Genomic DNA, 19,019 nt, shown 5'->3' with positions numbered 1-19,019 from the left:
GTGTGTGTGTGTGTGTGTGTGTGTGTGTGTGTGTGTGTGTGTGTGTGTATAAATAAGTATATGGTCAATTCTTTATTTTCCAGAACTCACTTTTTATCCCATTTTCCTTTCTCACTGTCTGTCATCTATATGAGTCACATCTCGCCACAGTCAGTTGCGATCCAACCATGTTTAATAATAGCCTAAGAAAAATACACGTAGGAAGATGAACCTGCTTATGGCAAAGGGAGAACCGCTACAAGTTCAGAGCCGTGTAGAAAATGATTTTGGATTATACCATCTTCTGGTTTATCTGAGTTCCTAATTGCCTCTACATACAAAGATCACTAATCAGTGACCATTTGCTTAGCAATAGTTTTGACCATTGATGTAGAATCATAATAGCTAATAAGAATGAGTAACAAATTTATAAAAATTCATGCTCCCATTCTGGAAATAAAGGACTAGTTCTTTTTCACAGCAGTGATAATTTGGAGGCAATAAATTTCTTACATTTTGACATTATCTGCTTACAATTTGTCACCAGTACTTTAGCTATTTATTAAATTCTAAACTACATGTTGTGTGCATCCTGGGGTTCAGTGGCGTGTTATGCAGTGATGGCTATAACTAACAACTAACAAGGAATAAGCAAATGAACCTGTTTGGGATGGGGCACGCAGTGGATTAGAATTTTTGTTAGGTAAAATTGATTTGAGATTACATAGCTGCAAAAGAAGCTGTTAGTGTTTCTGATATCTGTATTTCAATAAAAATACAACACAAGTATTTTGTACTATTTGTCATTCTAGACAATTAAACAGTACTAGGGATAGATCTATCCCTCTCTCCATTAGCATGCAAATCCTATATTTGTCTTTGGAGGCATGGAACTTGGAAAGTTGCTATGACCGTTTCCCCAGTATTCAGTCCATCTCCGTTACAGCCCCACCTCTTGCACATGCTATCTTGTCTTCCAACACAGGAGATAATGCGGAACATGATCTAACATATCTCATGTCAAATGCAGCGCAGCTGAACTTAAGCTCAAGTCAGCAAAGACAGGCGATTATATCTCAATTATTTTCTGGAACTAGGTTTTGGAGAGACGGCTCAACCAGTATAAGACAGTGTACAGTGAATACTAAATTGAACTCACACTCCTAGAAAATTGAAGACCGCGGCTCAATGTAGTCAGTGAAAAGGAAACCCACATAGGCACACTTCTGGGGTGCTGGGACGTTTCACAAACAGGATATTTATCCTCACTTGCTTAAGGAATATTTACAAATATAGAGGGCCTGCCCTTATATAAAAATAAATTATACAGCCATTATGGATTGTTACATAGACATTTTGTGGCACTTCAGGTAACAATCCATAATGGCTGTATAGATTCACGTATCTGATCTGCTGCACTCTAATATTTACATTTATTTCTCATATATACTCATTAGTATGGCGTTTCTATGTAAATTTCCAGGAGCTTCATTCAAACGTTTATTACTGTACATGACTTCACTGAGCATATGGATCACCATAGCCTCACCAGTAAATACTGGACAATACAGCATAAGTTGCCTCAGTCTTACTGATTCCTGCAAGCTTCATGGCTCATGAACAGCATGAGGTCACAATCACTCAAGGGCTTCTTAGACATAATTCCTGAGCCATGTTTCTGCCTCCACTCATTCCTCTTCTCTGTCAACCCTTATTCCCCATCTCCCCTAACTGATCTGAATAGGAATTTCCCCTAGGTCCTCAGAGCTCTAATTCTCTCAAACTCAGCTCTCCGTTCTCTTATTGTGTTACATCTCCCATAATACCACAGGATGGCAAACATTTCTGTCCTCACAAAATCTGCCAGCCCACAAGACCTTTGACACCTGCCCTCCCACCCCTGGTCACTTGTCACGTGAGATTTCTTACCTTTGGCAGAGATGCCCTGGAACCTGAACTCTGGGTGGTCATCGTCAAGACGGTGGTGATGCCCAGTGCAACCCTAGCAGGGGCTGCATCCATGTTTATCCAAAAGGAGACCCAGGACAAAATGACTATCAACAGACTGGGGATGTACATCTGGATCAAATAATACCCCATCTGGCGTTCCAGGTGAAATTTAACCTCGATGCAGGTAAACTTTCCTGGAAGCAGGAAATAATTATTTAAAATCCAATTCGAATTTATCTTTCCCATTCCAGCCTCCCACTGTTGCTTTCTTTTTAAGAGTATTACAGGTAGATTTAGAAGATTGCATAAAATGCCCACCGTGCATAACCAATTCAACTCTTTTTCAAATCAACCAGTAATGAAGTAACAGTGGGGAGAATGAGTGATCTAAAGAGTCATTGGACCCAGACCATGTGGCATATTTAACTTTCTAACTCTGTGCTTGTTGTAGCTTGATTATTTAGAGTTTCAGAATTTGCAAGACTTTCAGAAACTGACCAGAAGAAATACTCACATTTTGTGAGCTTATATAATATATAACCTGCAGTATATATGCATGGCATAAAATATATAGCATATAACCTACAGTATATATGTATGGCATAAAATGTATAGCATATAATATGTAACAGTTGAAAATGGTAAAGTTCACATGGAGCTCTCAAAGTATTTGGATAACTGTGTATCTGTCTTTGTGCTAGACATAGTAAGAGAAAAATGTACATTTGTATATGCCGTGCACATAATCTACTCAATGTAACAGTTTCCTAGCTTTCTGGGTAATTGCTTGAGGACATTTAGAATATTCCTACAATCTGTTTACAGTGGTATATTACTTATAAAAAAGGGTGCATACAAAGGTTTTAAAACTTAGGACATACTATTAAGAGACAGAAGCTCCTGCCCCTCGCCACTTTTCTTCTTCTTTAATTGGTTTGGAGTCAGAACCTCGGAAGGTAATTTGGCTTAGTCCACACAAATTACAGGCGATAGGGTTGGATTCCTCTTGGTCAGGAAAAACACTTTGGAATCAGATTTTGGTCACTTCATTAGAAGCACCATTGACTACAGGAATAAGTGTTCACGAACATTCTATTCAGCAAGAGACCTGGGGCCATCACTGAACAAACCATCCTGTCTAGCTTGTCTCTCCATGATCAGCCTGTGTAGAACCAAAGACTGGGACATCCATAGGAAAAGCCATCAGCTCTCCTGGGCAGGCATGATCTCCCATTCTCCCCTGGCCCTGTGTGTCTATCAACACTACTGACAGTGCATGACCTTAGAGCCAGCTGAATCCCTGCCAGCTGATTTTCATCCAAATTCCTATTCCTGTCCAGGACTGGAGAGCACAGCAACCGTATTCCTGAGTTTACAGAGACCTAGGTGGTTATTCCTCTCCCACTAAGTCAAAGAGTACAAACTGACCTGAGGATCCAATGTCAAGAGTGGATGCCAGGGATGGGCCAGAATTTATGCTTTTCCTGCACTACGCACAAGGTCTTGTACACATTTCCTCAGATTCATTTGACAGCAAATGGTCAGTAAGAGAACAGCAAAAGATTCCCAAATCTGTTTCCTTCTGTCTCCATTTTGGAGGAATTACCTATTTTGCCCACTGACTTATTCCAGAGGGTATAAGCATCTATCTCTAGAGGGGGTTTTGAGCCAAGCCCAGGTCTGTGCCTTGTACCTCCACTTTCTTGCTAAAGAGCTAGCAATTAAGGTGATATGATGGATCTTCCACGCTACAGATGGAGTCCGCTTGGGTTTAGCAGCTGAAAGGAAACTTACCAGTGTTGTAGTGCTTTGTGCAGTAGCCAAGTTCCTTCTCTTCTTTCAAAATAAACTGAGGCAGGGTCAGTCCTTCAGCAACTTGAACTGGACCATCGCTTAACCACTCAAATATCAGGTCATTCATTGTGTACCCAACTGGAGTAAACAAATCATAGTGAAAAACTGAATGCATCTTTCAAGAAAGCTCGAAAGTCTAGCTATGTAAAAAACAAGCAAGGAAGCCATCTAAAGCAGACACATGCTCAGTCAATTCAAGAGCATTTAAAAAAAAATAAATGTTTATTCATTTTTGAGAGAGAGAGCACATGAGCAGGGGAGGGGCAGAAAGAGAGATGGGGACAGAGGATCTGAAGCAGGCTCTGTGCGGACAGCATCGAGCCCAATGTGGGGCTTGAAATCATGAACTGTGAGATCATTACCTGAGCCACAGTTGGACATTCAACTGACTGAGCCACCCAGGCACCCCAAGAGCATTTTTAATAAAAGAGCTATAATCATCATGACAACTACATGTCATTGGACCCAAAGATATTGAAGAGAGCAAACTATTTCTGAATGATTTTTTTCTGTGTAATGGGAGGATGGAATCTATGAAGTCCATTTTCTTCTACCCTCTTTATTTACTAAATCTTTCTGAAGAACAAACAAGTAAATAAACATAAAAATCCTTTGAAGATAGTCTTTACTTGAAAGAGCTGACAACCCAGTAAGACAATCCGATTCTTGGCACCAGGCTTAGTATTTTAAATGAAAAGCATTCTTCTTCTTCTTCTTCTTCTTCTTCTTCTTCTTCTTCTTCTTCTTTTTTAAGATGAGAATGAATTCATCACAGGGCTGCCTAAAACACTCCCATTACAAGTGTGGCCCCTCTTCTAGGGTATATTAGCTTTATTTTCAGAAAGCGTATCTTAAAGTCTTTATGTTCAATCTTATGTTATTTTACCAAGTGGGGAATGCTGTAGAATAACGCAAATCAAGAATATCCATGTGTGCTAGTATCTTGCTAAATGGGACCACTCATCACAATGATTCATAGGAAGTAAAACAGATTCTCCACTATGTAAGGTCCTATTGTTATGTGACTTTTGAACCAGCCACAGTAAGATTGTTATCAGTTTATTAAACCAAAGTTAGCTCTTAGTTTCTAAGCTCCTGCTAACTAGGTCACTATCTGTTAACTGCTCCTGGACCTTTTCACACCTCAGAAATGAAGGCTGCTACACCTTCAGGTATCATTTCTCTCCCTTCCCACTTTGTTTGTGATATTTGAATTCTAAAATGAGAGTGAGTAGCCCAAGAGATATTATGTGAGGTCTTGGCCGGCCAATAGCTTCAGCATATTTATTAAGTTTATAGATTCTTATTCTTGTTGACTGCAAGATAGTGACTCACCAAAGCCACCCAGAAATCAATGGCAAAGTTAACTGGAATCTACTTTCCTCTTTCTTTGGACCACCTTTTCTATTCAAAGCCAAAAAGGAAAGCATGGACGTCAAGGAATTACAGAGAACCCTGTGCAAGCATTGATGTTCCATTAAGAGAATGGCCAACCCTGTCTCTTGCACTGCTACCCTGTAAGAGTGCTTCTTGGGTGTCTCCAACAACTGCAAGAAGCTTATAGCCTTGTATCCTTGTAGCCCCACATCTTTATCTGGCAAGCTTCTTACTGGCTACCACAATAATAATTGTTGTCAGCCATCCTGAAGTCCCACACTGGGACAGAAAGAGGAGTCAAAGAGAGGGGGAAGGAGGGAGGAAGTAACATGAGGGTAAAAAAGTGAGGAATAATTCCCACCCTATACATTCAAAGTCAGAGGTAACACACTGCTGCTTCTTTGATTTCGTTACTTCCAGGGCCTGCAAGAACCAAACATATTTACTAATTGGAGCTTTTTAAATCTTGGAGGAGCTTCAGATGACAGCTATGGTTGCTGTTTTACAGAGAAAATAAGTGTTGGGGTGAGGCAGGGGAGAGTTTGGACCAGTAGAGAAGACACAAGAAAGGAACCATTATATAAGAAAATGTTTTTCTCAACTTTCTTCTCAGGAGAAGGGACAATAGGGAAAAAAATAAATACATAAAGCCTATTGTAAATCAAAAATTCTCATTTTATCCCCGCTAACTTCTTAAAACAAAGACATTTCATTATTTTGTTTATTTCTGTAGGGAATTTCAAGGGAAATCTACAGTGATTTGAAGTGATCAGGAGGAAACCCTGTGACTGCCTCTTTTTTTAATAATAGTTGACACGTCTTTTTATCTTTATTATTTGTCTACACCAAGAAGTTAAAAGTATTTCCTTGCCCTTGCCTCATTAAATCTCCTAACATCCCTGTAGGTCAGTAGCACTTGTTATTCTCTGCATTTTACAAACAGAGAAAGTGACAGAGCAAGCCATAAAAACATTTCATGTCTCTTGCCTAAAGATCTTATTACCTTGGAGGCATCAGCGACTTATGGCACATGTCAAAAATTTCAGTGACATCAGGGTAGGGCATAAAGGGGACAAAGTAGATAGCATTTCTCTGTTTCCTTCCCCATGCCTTTGTGAATCCACTGCCCATCTAAGGGAAATGCCATTTCTTCCATATCATCTCTAGCCCCCCGTTCTTCTACCCTCTTCTGGTGAAGGTCCCTGTATCTTGCCCTCAAATCAGGTATCCCTTCCTGCCACAGTTCCTTTGGGGTGATGGTCTTCATGAGCATAAGATAGAAAGAAACAATTTTCTGATTAGAGAGTGATTCATTTTAGAGAGTGAATGACTAATAATCTTAATTTTCCCAGGACACATTTTTATTTCAAATAAAAGTTACTAAATCAGGTTTGTTTTTTGAGGAAGGGTGAGTTATTTGGCCTTTTATTTTGAAAGATTGTCTGTGTATGAGACTTGCGCACACACTTGCTACTCCTTCCATTAGGGCCTTGGGAGTTGGTAATGGGTAGAGAATGAGTCTCATGGGTCCTTTCTTCTTAATGACACATTAAAAGAACCAGGGCATTGGTTAAAACAAGCAGGCAGTCATTTCAACAGTAGGGACTTACAACTCTCCAGCTGCATTGTACACGTCTGGACATCCATTGGAAAATTCTTCAAGTCCATGGGACAGGATAGGGTCAAGGTGAGTCTTAGCAAAGAAAAAAATTAAAAACAAGTTTTAGATCAGTGAGGTCTGATTCTTGAGGAACAAACCAAAAATACATTTGGCATTAAGCAAAGTGACACTGATCTAAAGAATGAAATCTAAGCTTTCAGAGCAATGCTTTCTGTTTTTCAAATGAACAAGTAGTCATTGGTAAATTTTGAGAATATTGTAGAATTTCATTATAACCCCTTACTCTCTATTTCCCATCTTCCCACCTCAGTGATCTCGAGTGTATTCTAGAATCAATAAGAGCACCTGAGAAATAGTGTAATGAGAACAATGGGCTCTTGGTCACACTGATGTCCAATAGACATAAAGTTCATACTATTTTAGAGTTATACTTTGGACACGTGGACTTTGCTCCAAGGACAATCAATGATGTGATAAACATAATTGGTTGTGATAAGCATTGGCTCTCCTTCCATCAAACGGGCACATGCTTACCTCTTCTTTTGCTAATGCCCTTGGATAGGTTCACAATATATTGTCGTACTTATTCTAAAATTTTGACAAATCTGGAGCCAATAATGCTTGAGCTGAAAAAACCATTTAAGGATGGTGGTCTTCACCTCTCTGCACCCAAGAAAGGCTACTCTGCTCCTCCTTTCCTCTTCCCTTAACTTTTCAGAGCTCTGGCCAGCTCTGACCATGCCTTGAGCTGCTCTCTCTTTTCCACCATTTCCTTGTTTAGTCCTCAAGGAGATGGTGCACACCTGTAGCTCTTCAATTTTTCAGTACCTCAGAAGTGTAAGGAAGGAAATTAAGATTGAGAATCAGCAGATCTGGGTTCCCTTCCCAGTATTGCCTCAAACTATCTCTGTCCCCTAAGCAAGACCTTAAACTTAAACATTCATCTCCTTATCAATCGATGGGGTAGGGTAAAATGATGCTTATTCCCATTTAGCTCTAATATTAGCGTGCCTGTTATTCTAAACTTCAGTGCTCCAAGTTCTGTTCATTTTCTCCCAAATATCTTTTATATGCATAGAACCCTCTGATGCGTGCCCTATTACCTGAACTCTCCTCAACTGTCATGCTCATGCTTGCTCTCCTTTTCTGGTTCTCTTCTCTTTCCTTTCTCTGCTTCATTTTGTCCATTCCATGCAAGCCAACACAAAGCAAAAAGTAATGGCATGCTTATGTTAAAGCAAGAAAATGTCTGGGATTCGAAGTGAGATTAAGTGCTGACAGTCTTCAAAATTGTTAAAATGCTACAATGATTGGGAAAAGCAAGACACCATGGAGTGTATTGTAATCCCAATTATGTAAAAATATTTTCAATTTGGGGAAGAAACACGACGCTCTCTTAAAAAGTATTTGTGTTTGGTGGGATGATTCATATTTTGTTTTTACTCTTTATTCTGCATTATCTGTGTTGATAAGTATAATTAAACATGCCTGTTTTCAAACAATAGCAGGAAGGCAAAATTATAAAATTCTGTTTTATCCAGTGATCCCTTGATTTGTTGTATTCTTATTAAACTTTTGCCATAAACATACAGTATTTCACCTTCATTGCTAAACAAATTACCTAGCTTCTGTGGGCTATTCTGAGAACACAAAAACTGTGTTTCTAAGGGAAAAAAGAATTGTTTTGAGTTGTAAACAAAGGACTTAAAAATAACATTTTAGGGGCGCCTGGGTGGCGCAGTCGGTTAAGCGTCCGACTTCAGCCGGGTCACGATCTCGCGGTCCGTGAGTTCGAGCCCCGCGTCGGGCTCTGGGCTGATGGCTCGGAGCCTGGAGCCTGTTTCCGATTCTGTGTCTCCCTCTCTCTCTGCCCCTCCCCCGTTCATGCTCTGTCTCTCTCTGTCCCAAAAATAAATAAAAACATTGAAAAAAAAATTAAAAAAAAATAAATAACATTTTATACAAGAAAAATAAGTTTTGTCAATCATGGAGTTCATTTAGAGATATAGATATAAATGTAAATACAGATATTTAGATTTTTTTCATGTCATGAAGACTTTATTTTTGGAAAACACAATATTATTGAGATTAATGATGTAAACTGTTTAAGGGCAGAGTAAAAGAATCAAAATGAAAATTTCTAGTAATCAAAAACTGTTTAAAATCTGACCCTTTATTAAGGGGGAAAAGACCTCAACAGGATCTACAGATACAGGTTTTGTTACTAACACGATGAGAATCTATTTATTTTCTCCTACTTTTTAAACTGGAATATTTTTGTCAAACAAAAATAGGTTCATCATACAGAAATAATGAGGGGGCGTGTGCATAATTTAAGTGAATCAAAACCAGAAACTCTGGAAATTTCGTCACGATTTTGAAAAGTTTACTTTTGAGAAATTAAAAAAAAATAATAGTGGAAATGAATACAGCTTTACAAAATATGCAGCATGCAATTCAACTGTATTTCATCTGCTATTGGAAACAACTCAATTTTAATATTCTTTTTTTAAGTTTATTTATTTTAATACATAAAAATGCTTTTTTTATTATTTTATTTTTTTAAATTTTTTACCATTTTGATTTAGTTTTGAGAGACAGAGTGCTAGTGGGGGAGGGACAGAGAGAGAGGGAGACACAGAATCTGAAGCAGGCTCCAGGCTCCAAACTGTCACTATAGAGCCCCACGTGGGGCTTGAACCCACCAACTGTGAGATCATGACATGAGCCAAAGTCAGACGCTTAACCGACTGAGCCACCCAGACGCCCCTACAAATTTTATTTAAATCCAAGTTAGGTAACATGTAGTGTAATAATGGTTTCAGGAGTGGAATTTAGTGATTCATCACTTACACATAACACCCAGTGCTCATCCCAGCAAGCTCCCTCCTTAATGCCCATCACCAATTTAGCCCATCACCCCACCCTTCTCCCCTCCAGCAACTCTCAGTTTGTTCCCTGTATTTAAGAGCCTGGGTGGCTCAGTCTTTGGTCCGACTTCAGCTCAGGTCATGATCTCCTGGTTGGTGGGTTTGAGCCCCACATTGGTCTCCTGCTGACAGCACAGAGCCTGGATCCTGGTTCTGATTCTCTTGTCTCCTTCTCTCTCTGCCCCTCCCTTCCTTGTGCATGTGTGCACACACATGCACTCTCTCTCTCTCTCAAAAATAAATACACATCATGTGGTTCACAAGTTTGAGCCCCGCATTGGGCTCTGTGCTGACAGCTGGGAACCTGGAGCCTGCTTAAGATTCTGTGTCTTCCTCTCTCTCTGCCCCTCCCTTTCTCTCTCTCTCTCTCTCTCTCTCTCTCTCAAAAATAAACAGTAAAAACAAGAGTCTTATGGTTTGCCTCCCTCTCTATTTTTATCTTATTTTTCCCTCCCTTCCCCTATGTTCATCTGTTTTGCTTCTTCAATTCCACATATGGGTGAAATTATATAATATTTTTAATCATAGGCTTGCTGAAAATGTTTTTATTGTGAAGTGAACTTTTTACATTTAGGGAGAAGTGGCCTCACACACGATGATTTTTGCCTTTGTGGAAGATCTCACAATCCTACAGGGACCCAGAATTCTTAGGGTCAAAACTGGAGAACCCCACTGAGAAATTCCCAACAAGCCTGAAACTATCTGTGAGCTTTGCCTCAGCTGAGGACTCAGTGGGTATTCTTCTTCTTCCTCATTTGTTTTTCTAATTTCCTTTCCAGATAGGTTTTGTATTGGAACCCAATGGGCACCAATACAAGGAGAAAAGTTAACGGCCAATAGTTTGCTAAATCATGTCATTAGCTGAGCAAATGGGAAGCCTCTGTAAAGACGTAATCAATCCCTTCATGGGTCACAGAGCCCATAATTTATGATGTCTCATTTACCACACATCTGCAAGCCTAAAATTCAGACTTGCCCTTTACTTATTTTTTTCTTTTTCGTTGAAGTATACGTTAAACACAGTGAAAACATACAAATCCTAAGTTACAGCATGATGACTTTTTACATCTCTATCCACCTCTTTAAAAAGCACCCAGATCCAGATTTAGCATATATCCATCACCCCAGAACATTCCCTTGTGTTGTCTTCCCTGTCAAGAACCTTCAAAAGGAACTACCACTACATTTATTTTTAAGCTATTTTTTATTTTTAAAAATGTGAGTTTTGTGGGAGGGGGGATGAGCTTGATATTATTCTGTTCATCTCTACTGAATTGTAGAAATGGCACCAAATAAGACTGACACATACAACATTATCCTGAAACATGAACAATTTTTATCTTCTTTACTCTGGCTCTCCATCTATTTTTGGTGGGTCTTACAGAATTAAATATTTTAATTGAAACTCAGACTTTTTGCTGGCAGACACTGCCTACAGCATATCAGATATGCTCGCCTCTTCTCCATGATGTGAAATATTTTTTTTAATTTTTTTTTCAACGTTTATTTATTTCTGGGACAGAGAGAGACAGAGCATGAACGGGGGAGGGGCAGAGACAGAGGGAGACACAGAATCGGAAACAGGCTCCAGGCTCCGAGCCATCAGCCCAGAGCCTGACGCGGGGCTCGAACTCACGGACCGCGAGATCGTGACCTGGCTGAAGTCGGACGCTTAACCGACTGCGCCACCCAGGCGCCCCATGATGTGAAATATTAAGGCTGTTGCACCTGAAGGCACCGAGCTGAGGCCACCCATCTTCCATTTGATTTTTGTTGAAGAACTCATTTCCTGAAGCATTATCACACATTCCCCCACTGTCACTGTGGTTGACATACATGCTTTCAGGGCACCCATGCTCCTGTTTGCACAAGGTAGAGAGTAAAGTTCCTTTAGCAGGGGCCCGGTTACTTTCCTGAGCGTAAGAAGGCTAAGCAAACATTTTCATTTTAAAGGCAAAAAAAAATAAATAAAATGAAACACAGGAAGTGAGTCTCCCAAAAACCTCACTTCCCTTCCCTCTCCTGTTTAGTTCACTTTGCCCATAAGACTAGCTCTTGGGTTTACACCTTACTCAAAGTTTAAATGACTAACAGATGCAGACCTTGTAAAGTGTTTCAGCTAGCTTTCCATGTATTTCTCCCGTATTACAGTGCATGATCCACAGAGCCTGGGACTGTGTTATTTACCATGTAAAATGATGCCTGGCATGGGACAAACATTCAATAAATATTTGTTGACCAAATGGATGAGTCAGCATCCTAAAGTCCTATGGGAGAAATCCAGGCTTTTCTGTGGAAATGGGAAAGGACTACGGATTTAGAAGAGAGGAACCCAGTCATCAGAGCCCAGAGAGTATTGCCAAATTAAAAGATAGAGGAAGCTGGCAAAGCTTGCTTGCCCCTTCTGTAAGTTGCTAGCAGGTTCTCAGTAGAAATAAGGCAAATCAAGCTGAGGGAAAGTTAGGAAGCTCAGGCCACCTGTCCTTGAGCCTTGGACAGATAGCTGGGTCCATGGCAGACTTTTCTCACATTGCTAGACAGATGCAAATTAATCACTTAACTTTCCATTGGAAAGCTCCTTGATTCATGAAGCAACTACTGGTTCATAAGAAACTCGGTGTCAGACTTGGGAGTTCATTCCTAGGGAGAGATTCTTGAGGGGAAAAAAAAGCCATTTGAAGAGGAAACGAGTTTTCAGGTAGAAATACAAATTTTAATGAGTGATCTGCTTACCTGAAGCAAAGATTACCAATGTACTATTTTGGTAGAGTTGATTCTAATGGTTACAGTCGTATGTCTTTCTTGGAGAGGATGGACAAGGGGATGCTTTGTGTTTTTCAGGATAAGCAAGGGAGTCTCTGGTATATTGCTGTCATTCCTCTGTTAGGGACTATGTTGAGCACCCTCTATGTAGCACACCACAAAACCCAGCAGAGGGGTAAGACCTGTGGTGGGTTTTGGTTTTTTTTTTTGCATTAAAATACTTAATAAGGAAAAATAAAAATTTAGTGATGACAGGGTGCCTGGGTGGATCAGTTGGTTGAGAGTCCAACTCCTGATTTCAGCTCAGGGTATGATCTCACAGTTCATATGTTCGAGCCCGCTTTGGGCTTTGTGCTGGCAGCATGGAGCCTACTTGGAATTCTGTCTCCCTCTCTCTCTGCCTCTACGCTGCTCACTCATGCTCTCTTTCTCTCACTCTCTCTCAAAATAAGTAAACAACGTTTAAAGAAATCTAGTGAGGACAGTGATGCTCTTAATAATCATAATTCTCTGAGCGCTTGCTGTAGGCCAAGCACTCTTACTGGTTTACAGTCATGGAATACTCTCACGCAAGGCAGACAGCATTCTCTTTTTTTTTGAGCTAGGCAGAGTGAAGCTTAGAGATTAAGCCATTTTCCCAAAGTCGCAAAACCTTTATTTAAGTGACCCAAGTTAGATTTGAACCAAACTTTAACTGGTGTCAGATCCATTTATTATTTTCCACTCTACTACATTTTCTCCTCAGGAAAAATTCTTACTAATTTCTCATCCTCTTTTGTCTGTGAAGTCAGGAGAGTGGATTATAGACACTTTAGTTGCTTTCTAAGGAAAGCAGGAGTACCTCTTCCATTTTTCTTCAGAAATCCAAACTTCTCATGACCTGTTCTTTTAAGAACTCCTCTAGCCTCCCGTGGTAGCCTCACAGAGTAGAAGCCTCACAGTGTAGAAGGGACCTGGGTGGTAGACGTAGTTTACCCATAAAGAGCTATTTGACCTTGACTAAGTTTCTGGCCTCATTCTCCACCTACCCACAGCCCTATCCTGCTCAAAATTTGTGTGATTCTAAACTGTAAGTGAAGGTGACCAGCTTACAGGATTTCCTCTTATAGGCCAATTTGCACCCTCTTTTGTTTTTAAATAGGCTTCACACCCAGCTCGGACCAACTGTGGGGCTTGAACTCATGACCCTGAGATCAAGACCTGAGCTGAGATCAAGAGTTGGACACCTAACCTACTGAGCCACTCAGGTGCCCCTACACTCTTGAATATAGTGAAAACTTTCAGTGCAAGTAATAATGCTACTTAAAATAGGAACTTTCTGGCAATCCAGGTATATAGGTGAGATATTTACTCCCCCCATTGGACTTTGTCATCCAACATCCTAGAACACAATCCACTCTTTCCCCCAAGAACATAAGAACAGCCTTACGATATAATGTAGGTTTGTTGAATCTCTCCTCTGAGTTGTACTTTGAAATATCTGAACCATGTGACATTCTAATGCCAGGGAGATTTGATAGGATACATCAAGTATCAAACAAGTGTATCATCTTCAGCCACCTAGACCTTAAGTGAAATTAGCCTGGGGGCAAGTTAGAAGTCAACTTAAAAGTGCATAATTAATACAACCCACAGATGGAGAGAGGGAACGGAAGAGTTAGGGAGTTAGTGGATTTAAAGACACTGCCAGGCTGGTTGTCTGATCAAGAAACCTTTATCATTGTGGATTTTAAACCCTGGTGGGCATAAGTGTCATCTGAAGAGCATATGAATGCAAGTTCTCTGGCCCTTTTGATAAGCACCCCACATAATACTGATGCTGGTGTCCTGGAGCAAATTTTAAGAAGCACCACTTTAGCATGTCCCAACGGATGACTCTAATTACTGTCACCATGATAGATTAAAAGGAGAAAATTTTTGAAAGGGAAATAGGAAAGGGGTTTGAGAAAGGGGTATTAAATTTTTCAGTAATGCTAGCACTCTTTTTGGGAAATACTACTTTCTACTTGATACCAGGGCAGGACAATTAGGCTCAAGTAGGGTTCTGTGTGACTGTACCAGGGACTGTGAGACAAGAGGTGTGAATTGTGATCCTCAGTCACAATAGAGAGGCATGCTGGTCAAGCCAAGACAGTGAAACCAAGCTTAGTCCGCTGGCAACCAAGAATATGGTGGGTGTGTCCAGGAAACTGGGATAGATGCCAAGCAGGGTATGAGGACAGTTTCCATGTGCAGCAGAGAGTAAACCAAATCCATGCCTATTAAAACACATGAACATGCAAAGGTAGTCAGGGCAGTGGCAGTATGTCGGGGCACCACTGTCCCTGGTCTCTGGACTAGAAAATGAGCCACTGAGAAATTTCAAAGGAAGTTGGGGAGGTGGCTGTAACATGCATTGGATGAACCTCCGCTATAAATTTTGAGAAGCTCATGGTACTTGTCAGGAAGGAGGACAGCACAGAGAAGGACAAGCACCAGGTCCATAGGGAGAAGGAATTAGTGTTACAGAATTCCACCTGGGTTGTAATCTAGCACAACCATTCAGCAGTTTTTGACAAGTGTTTATTTGGGCACTGTGCATATCAGACACTTGAAATAACAGTTTCTCTCTTGAAGGAGATTTTAGTTTAATATTATCAATTTGTTATATATATATATATATATATATATATATATATAAATATATATATATATTCTTTTAAAGGAATATATCCCAAGAGTTTGCATTTATTCTTCAACTTTTTAAAATTGTTTCCAAACATCCATTTAAAGAATCTTTCCAGACTATGTCGGTGAGACATACCTGAACTGAATTGAGCAGAAGTCTTTTAATTACTCCCTCGGGGCCTAGATAAGTGCTCACACTGATTGGGTAGAACAGATGACATACGCTTACAGACCTAGATCCTGAGCGGGCCCTTTGGGTGTATAAGGGAAGTAGAATTTGTAGTAATCATTTGATGCTCCTGAATCAAAACCCGTGGTACCCACAAAAGGATCTTGATCTATGGAGAACAAAAATAATTGGTCCAACTTCGGCAAGGCAGGCAAGGAATGAAATTTTTAAACTCATCTTTTGAAAGCTTTGTAATTAAATGGCTGCTTTGAACTCATTCATCATAAAAAGCGTAGGCGAGGGTCCTGCTCACTCCAGCCCTGAGCTATTCACCTAATCTGTGGGCAAGCACAGGTGTGGCTGTATGGAGGAAGGCCTTCCACATAAGTAAGGATTGCAAATTCGTGGTGTGTAAATTATTAGGAGTTCAAGAAAGTTCCCAATGCATATCCTTGCTCTTAGCTGCTACCTTCTCTTAGCTGCTACATATAATAGACATTTAGTGAGAGCTCCCATGACTATTAAGATGCAATCCTGGTGAAAGAATGATGTTTTAAGGACCATTAGTCATTTCCTCCTTTACATATTTGAGCTGATGGATTCTCACATTCCCTACCGATATCCCCTAGAGCAGACTTTGATACTGAGACTATTAAATGGAAGGATGAAACTGGATGGAAAACACGGCTCAGAATAGTGTGGCTAGGGCACCAGAGATCAATCGTTTTTCAATATTGTTAGGGCAGAACGTAAACCCCACATTGGTTCTAAGCAGTACAATTAGACTCTATCCTCTTAGTCAATTTCAAAAAAAAAAAAAAAGAAGAGGACCTGTTTTTCCCCGTTGACCTTGGGGTTTGGAGGAGATAAATTGCATCACTGCTGGTTCATCAGCAGTTCTCCTTTCCCCTAATGAAAATGCCAGTGGCTGACTAGGAAGGTCCATGTTTACCAAACATTATAAAGGCATCAGAAAATACCCATATGCATTGAGCAATACTAGCTGAGAAGGACAGAAATACAATATCTGTTCCCATCTGTGCCTGGTCCTTTCAGAAAATGTGCACACATATGGTTAGCCCATGTTAATTAAGTCCAAATATGGATTGGATTCAACTTGGAGAGCAGCTGATAAATCTGTGGCTAAAACTTTTCCAAATGCTTTGATATTTCCTGAACAAAAATGTTTTGAAGGTGTTGAATAGGAGAAGGCTAAATTGGACACCACTGGAAAGAAGAACTCAAAGTATCGAAGACTCAACTAATACTGTTCACATTTTAGTTACATGTTAAATTTCAAAACCATTTCATATCTAGAATTTATTTATATATCCAAATATTCATGAATACAAAATGTTATTAGGTCTGCACATGAGAATAATGAGAACTGACATGTCCATGGTTACTATATATCTAAAAGTACTGTATAGTAATTTTCTTAACATTTTGTTTGGGATTATTTTACTTTTGGCAAAAGAGAACAAATGCTTGTGAACTGCAGATATGGTTTGAAGATAACCAAAGTTCCTTTGTATCTGCTAACATCTGAGAGAAAAATTGTGCTACTTTGTTGGTATTTTACTTCATTAAGAGTTCTATTGTGATCAGTGGTAGAGAGTACTGGCCGCTGTTTCTGGTGGGAAAGGTTGGAGAGAGAACGGAGCCCTGGTCAGATGGTAGGATTCTCCATCGTTGACCAGATAACACTTTGAAATCCAGCACAGTTCCTCAATTTACTTTTAACTGGAAGATAAAGAGGAGACCTGAGCCTTATCTGAAAGAAAATGCAACTATCCCTTCTGTCATGAGCTAAAGGTCTCCTAACAGGAGGAAACCCAAGGCAGGGAGGGGATCCATTTGCTTGAAACTAAGAATGGAAGGTGAGTGGAGCCTGAGTGTTAATGGGCACTGAATAAGGAAATGTCCATGGGTGTGGGTTAGGGAGAATGGGGAGAGCTGCCTTCCCCCTGTTCTTCCCCTTTATCCCATAGCCAACTTGGGGTTATTATGATATCCATTGCACATTTAGTATGAATCTGGAACTGAGAAAAATTGCAGATCAAAGAAAGGTTAAATGACTTCTGGTCACCTAGTAAGATTGAGTTTGAATCCAAGTCTTCCTAAATCTCAGAACTTATGTCTTCCCCACCCCCATAGCATTCTGTATGTAATCCCTACTAAAATGAAACATCAACTAAAGCATTTGTTTTACTGTCCTTTGGAAGAAATGATCAATCAGATATGGGATGGCCTCGCTCCGAGTGTGTGTCATGTGTAGAACTTTATAATTCAATACATCCTTAACTGTCTTTCAATGACTGTCCAGTGATAAATGTTGTATCTTCTTCAGTACAGACATTGGTTTGTAATTTTAAATGCCACAAGCAAGGATAGACTTGTTGGAGAGACTACTGAACTTTGAGGATGTATAATTTTTTTTTCCCCATTTTAAAATGGCCTGCCTTTCCTTTGGATTATGTGCTTTGAGAATGTGCTCAAGTAATTCATATGTCTCATAGGAGCCCTGGTGATATTATATGTTTTTATTTTGGGATTAATGCCATCCAGGGAGGCTTTCAAAGACAGCACTATGGACCAGGTAGGAGCCCATGTCAACATAAGTTGAACAGACTCACTAGGACCTCTGAATTTCCTTTGGCTTCCTGCCACAAGATAATTCAGGTAATGAGTAATAGCAGATCTACCCTTAAACTCCACTGGCTCAAATATACCGGGTAATTTCCTTTAGCCTACATATCTAGTTAATAATTTTCCCAGCCTACCATCTTTGTATAATTGTCTAAAAGTATATAAACCCATAATTCTTGAATACATTCTAAAATAATACCTCATGGATACTCCTGCTGAGTGAATCAGAGGGTATAAATGATCTAATTTGCGATCGTGAAATTTCTCAATAGGGAGTTTGGTATTGAGTATTTGTCATTGTGTAAACTACATACTGCATATAAGGCTGCCTATTAAACTACACGTAGTCCATTCTTCCCTGCCTCACTCCAAAATCAGGTTCCTCTTCTCAGGAGTTGAATATTCAGTTTGTGAGAGAAAGATTCAAAGATCCAAAAGTAGTTTGAGAGAGGCATCTTAAACTTCAGAATCCTCTTTTGCTTACTCCCAAGCCCCAAGGGACACAAAGGACTCACTCTTATTTCTTCATCCTGAGGGAATTTTGTGGTTTGGGAAGGAGATCATTTTGAGTTATATATGTATGCTAGAGCTCCAAGGAGCCTCAGATTTTATCTAATCTTTTCTAGTTCAATCTCATGTTATGGACAAGGAAACTAAGACTCCGAATGACTGATGGGGTTAGAGAGGCAGTTCCATGAGCCTGGAGATACAGTAAATGATGCAAAGAAGTGTGGAGTTCCTGATGCCCTGAGCTACCTTCTCAGTATTCTGTTCTTTGCACCATCACCTTCAGAGCAAACTCTGATGAATGTTAATGAAGTGGAAAGTTACCTCCAAGAGGAGGAAGATCTACTGGTTGCCATGTATTTCATTGCACAACCCCCTGTTTTCCTTCAAACAAGGGTAGAATCCTTACTCTGTTGCGTTTGAACCAATATTATGCCCTTAAGTATATGTGTATTTCTGAACCCAGTCAGGAGCTTGACAGAGCTTTCCAGCACTTTAAGAGAGTCTGTCATATACAGAACACACTTTCTAGACTCTAATACTTCTACCCTCA

The 19,019-nt window shown here is 39.9% G+C and overlaps 1 protein-coding gene across 4 annotated transcripts in view; it reads right to left on the bottom strand.

Annotated features, from left to right (window-relative positions):
* The window catches only part of GLRA2 (glycine receptor alpha 2), a 176,297-nt gene that overhangs the window by 95,644 nt on the left and 61,634 nt on the right, over positions 1-19,019 (bottom strand). For all 4 annotated transcript variants that reach the window (XM_040468234.1, XM_040468233.1, XM_040468235.1 and 1 more), the window contains 3 exons: positions 6,771-6,853; positions 3,724-3,861; positions 1,909-2,123 (listed from right to left, as the gene is read on the bottom strand). In XM_040468234.1, coding sequence (XP_040324168.1) covers positions 1,909-2,123; positions 3,724-3,861; positions 6,771-6,853 — 436 coding nt within the window. The remainder of the gene's footprint in view (positions 1-1,908; positions 2,124-3,723; positions 3,862-6,770; positions 6,854-19,019) is intronic.

The sequence above is a fragment of the Herpailurus yagouaroundi genome, unplaced genomic scaffold (genome assembly GCF_014898765.1).
Source record: "Herpailurus yagouaroundi ecotype Mexico unplaced genomic scaffold, PumYag 67690, whole genome shotgun sequence".
Taxonomy (NCBI): Eukaryota; Metazoa; Chordata; class Mammalia; order Carnivora; family Felidae; genus Herpailurus; species Herpailurus yagouaroundi.
The sequence above is the reverse complement of the archived record's forward strand: the minus strand, read 5'-3'. Positions and strand labels throughout refer to the sequence as shown.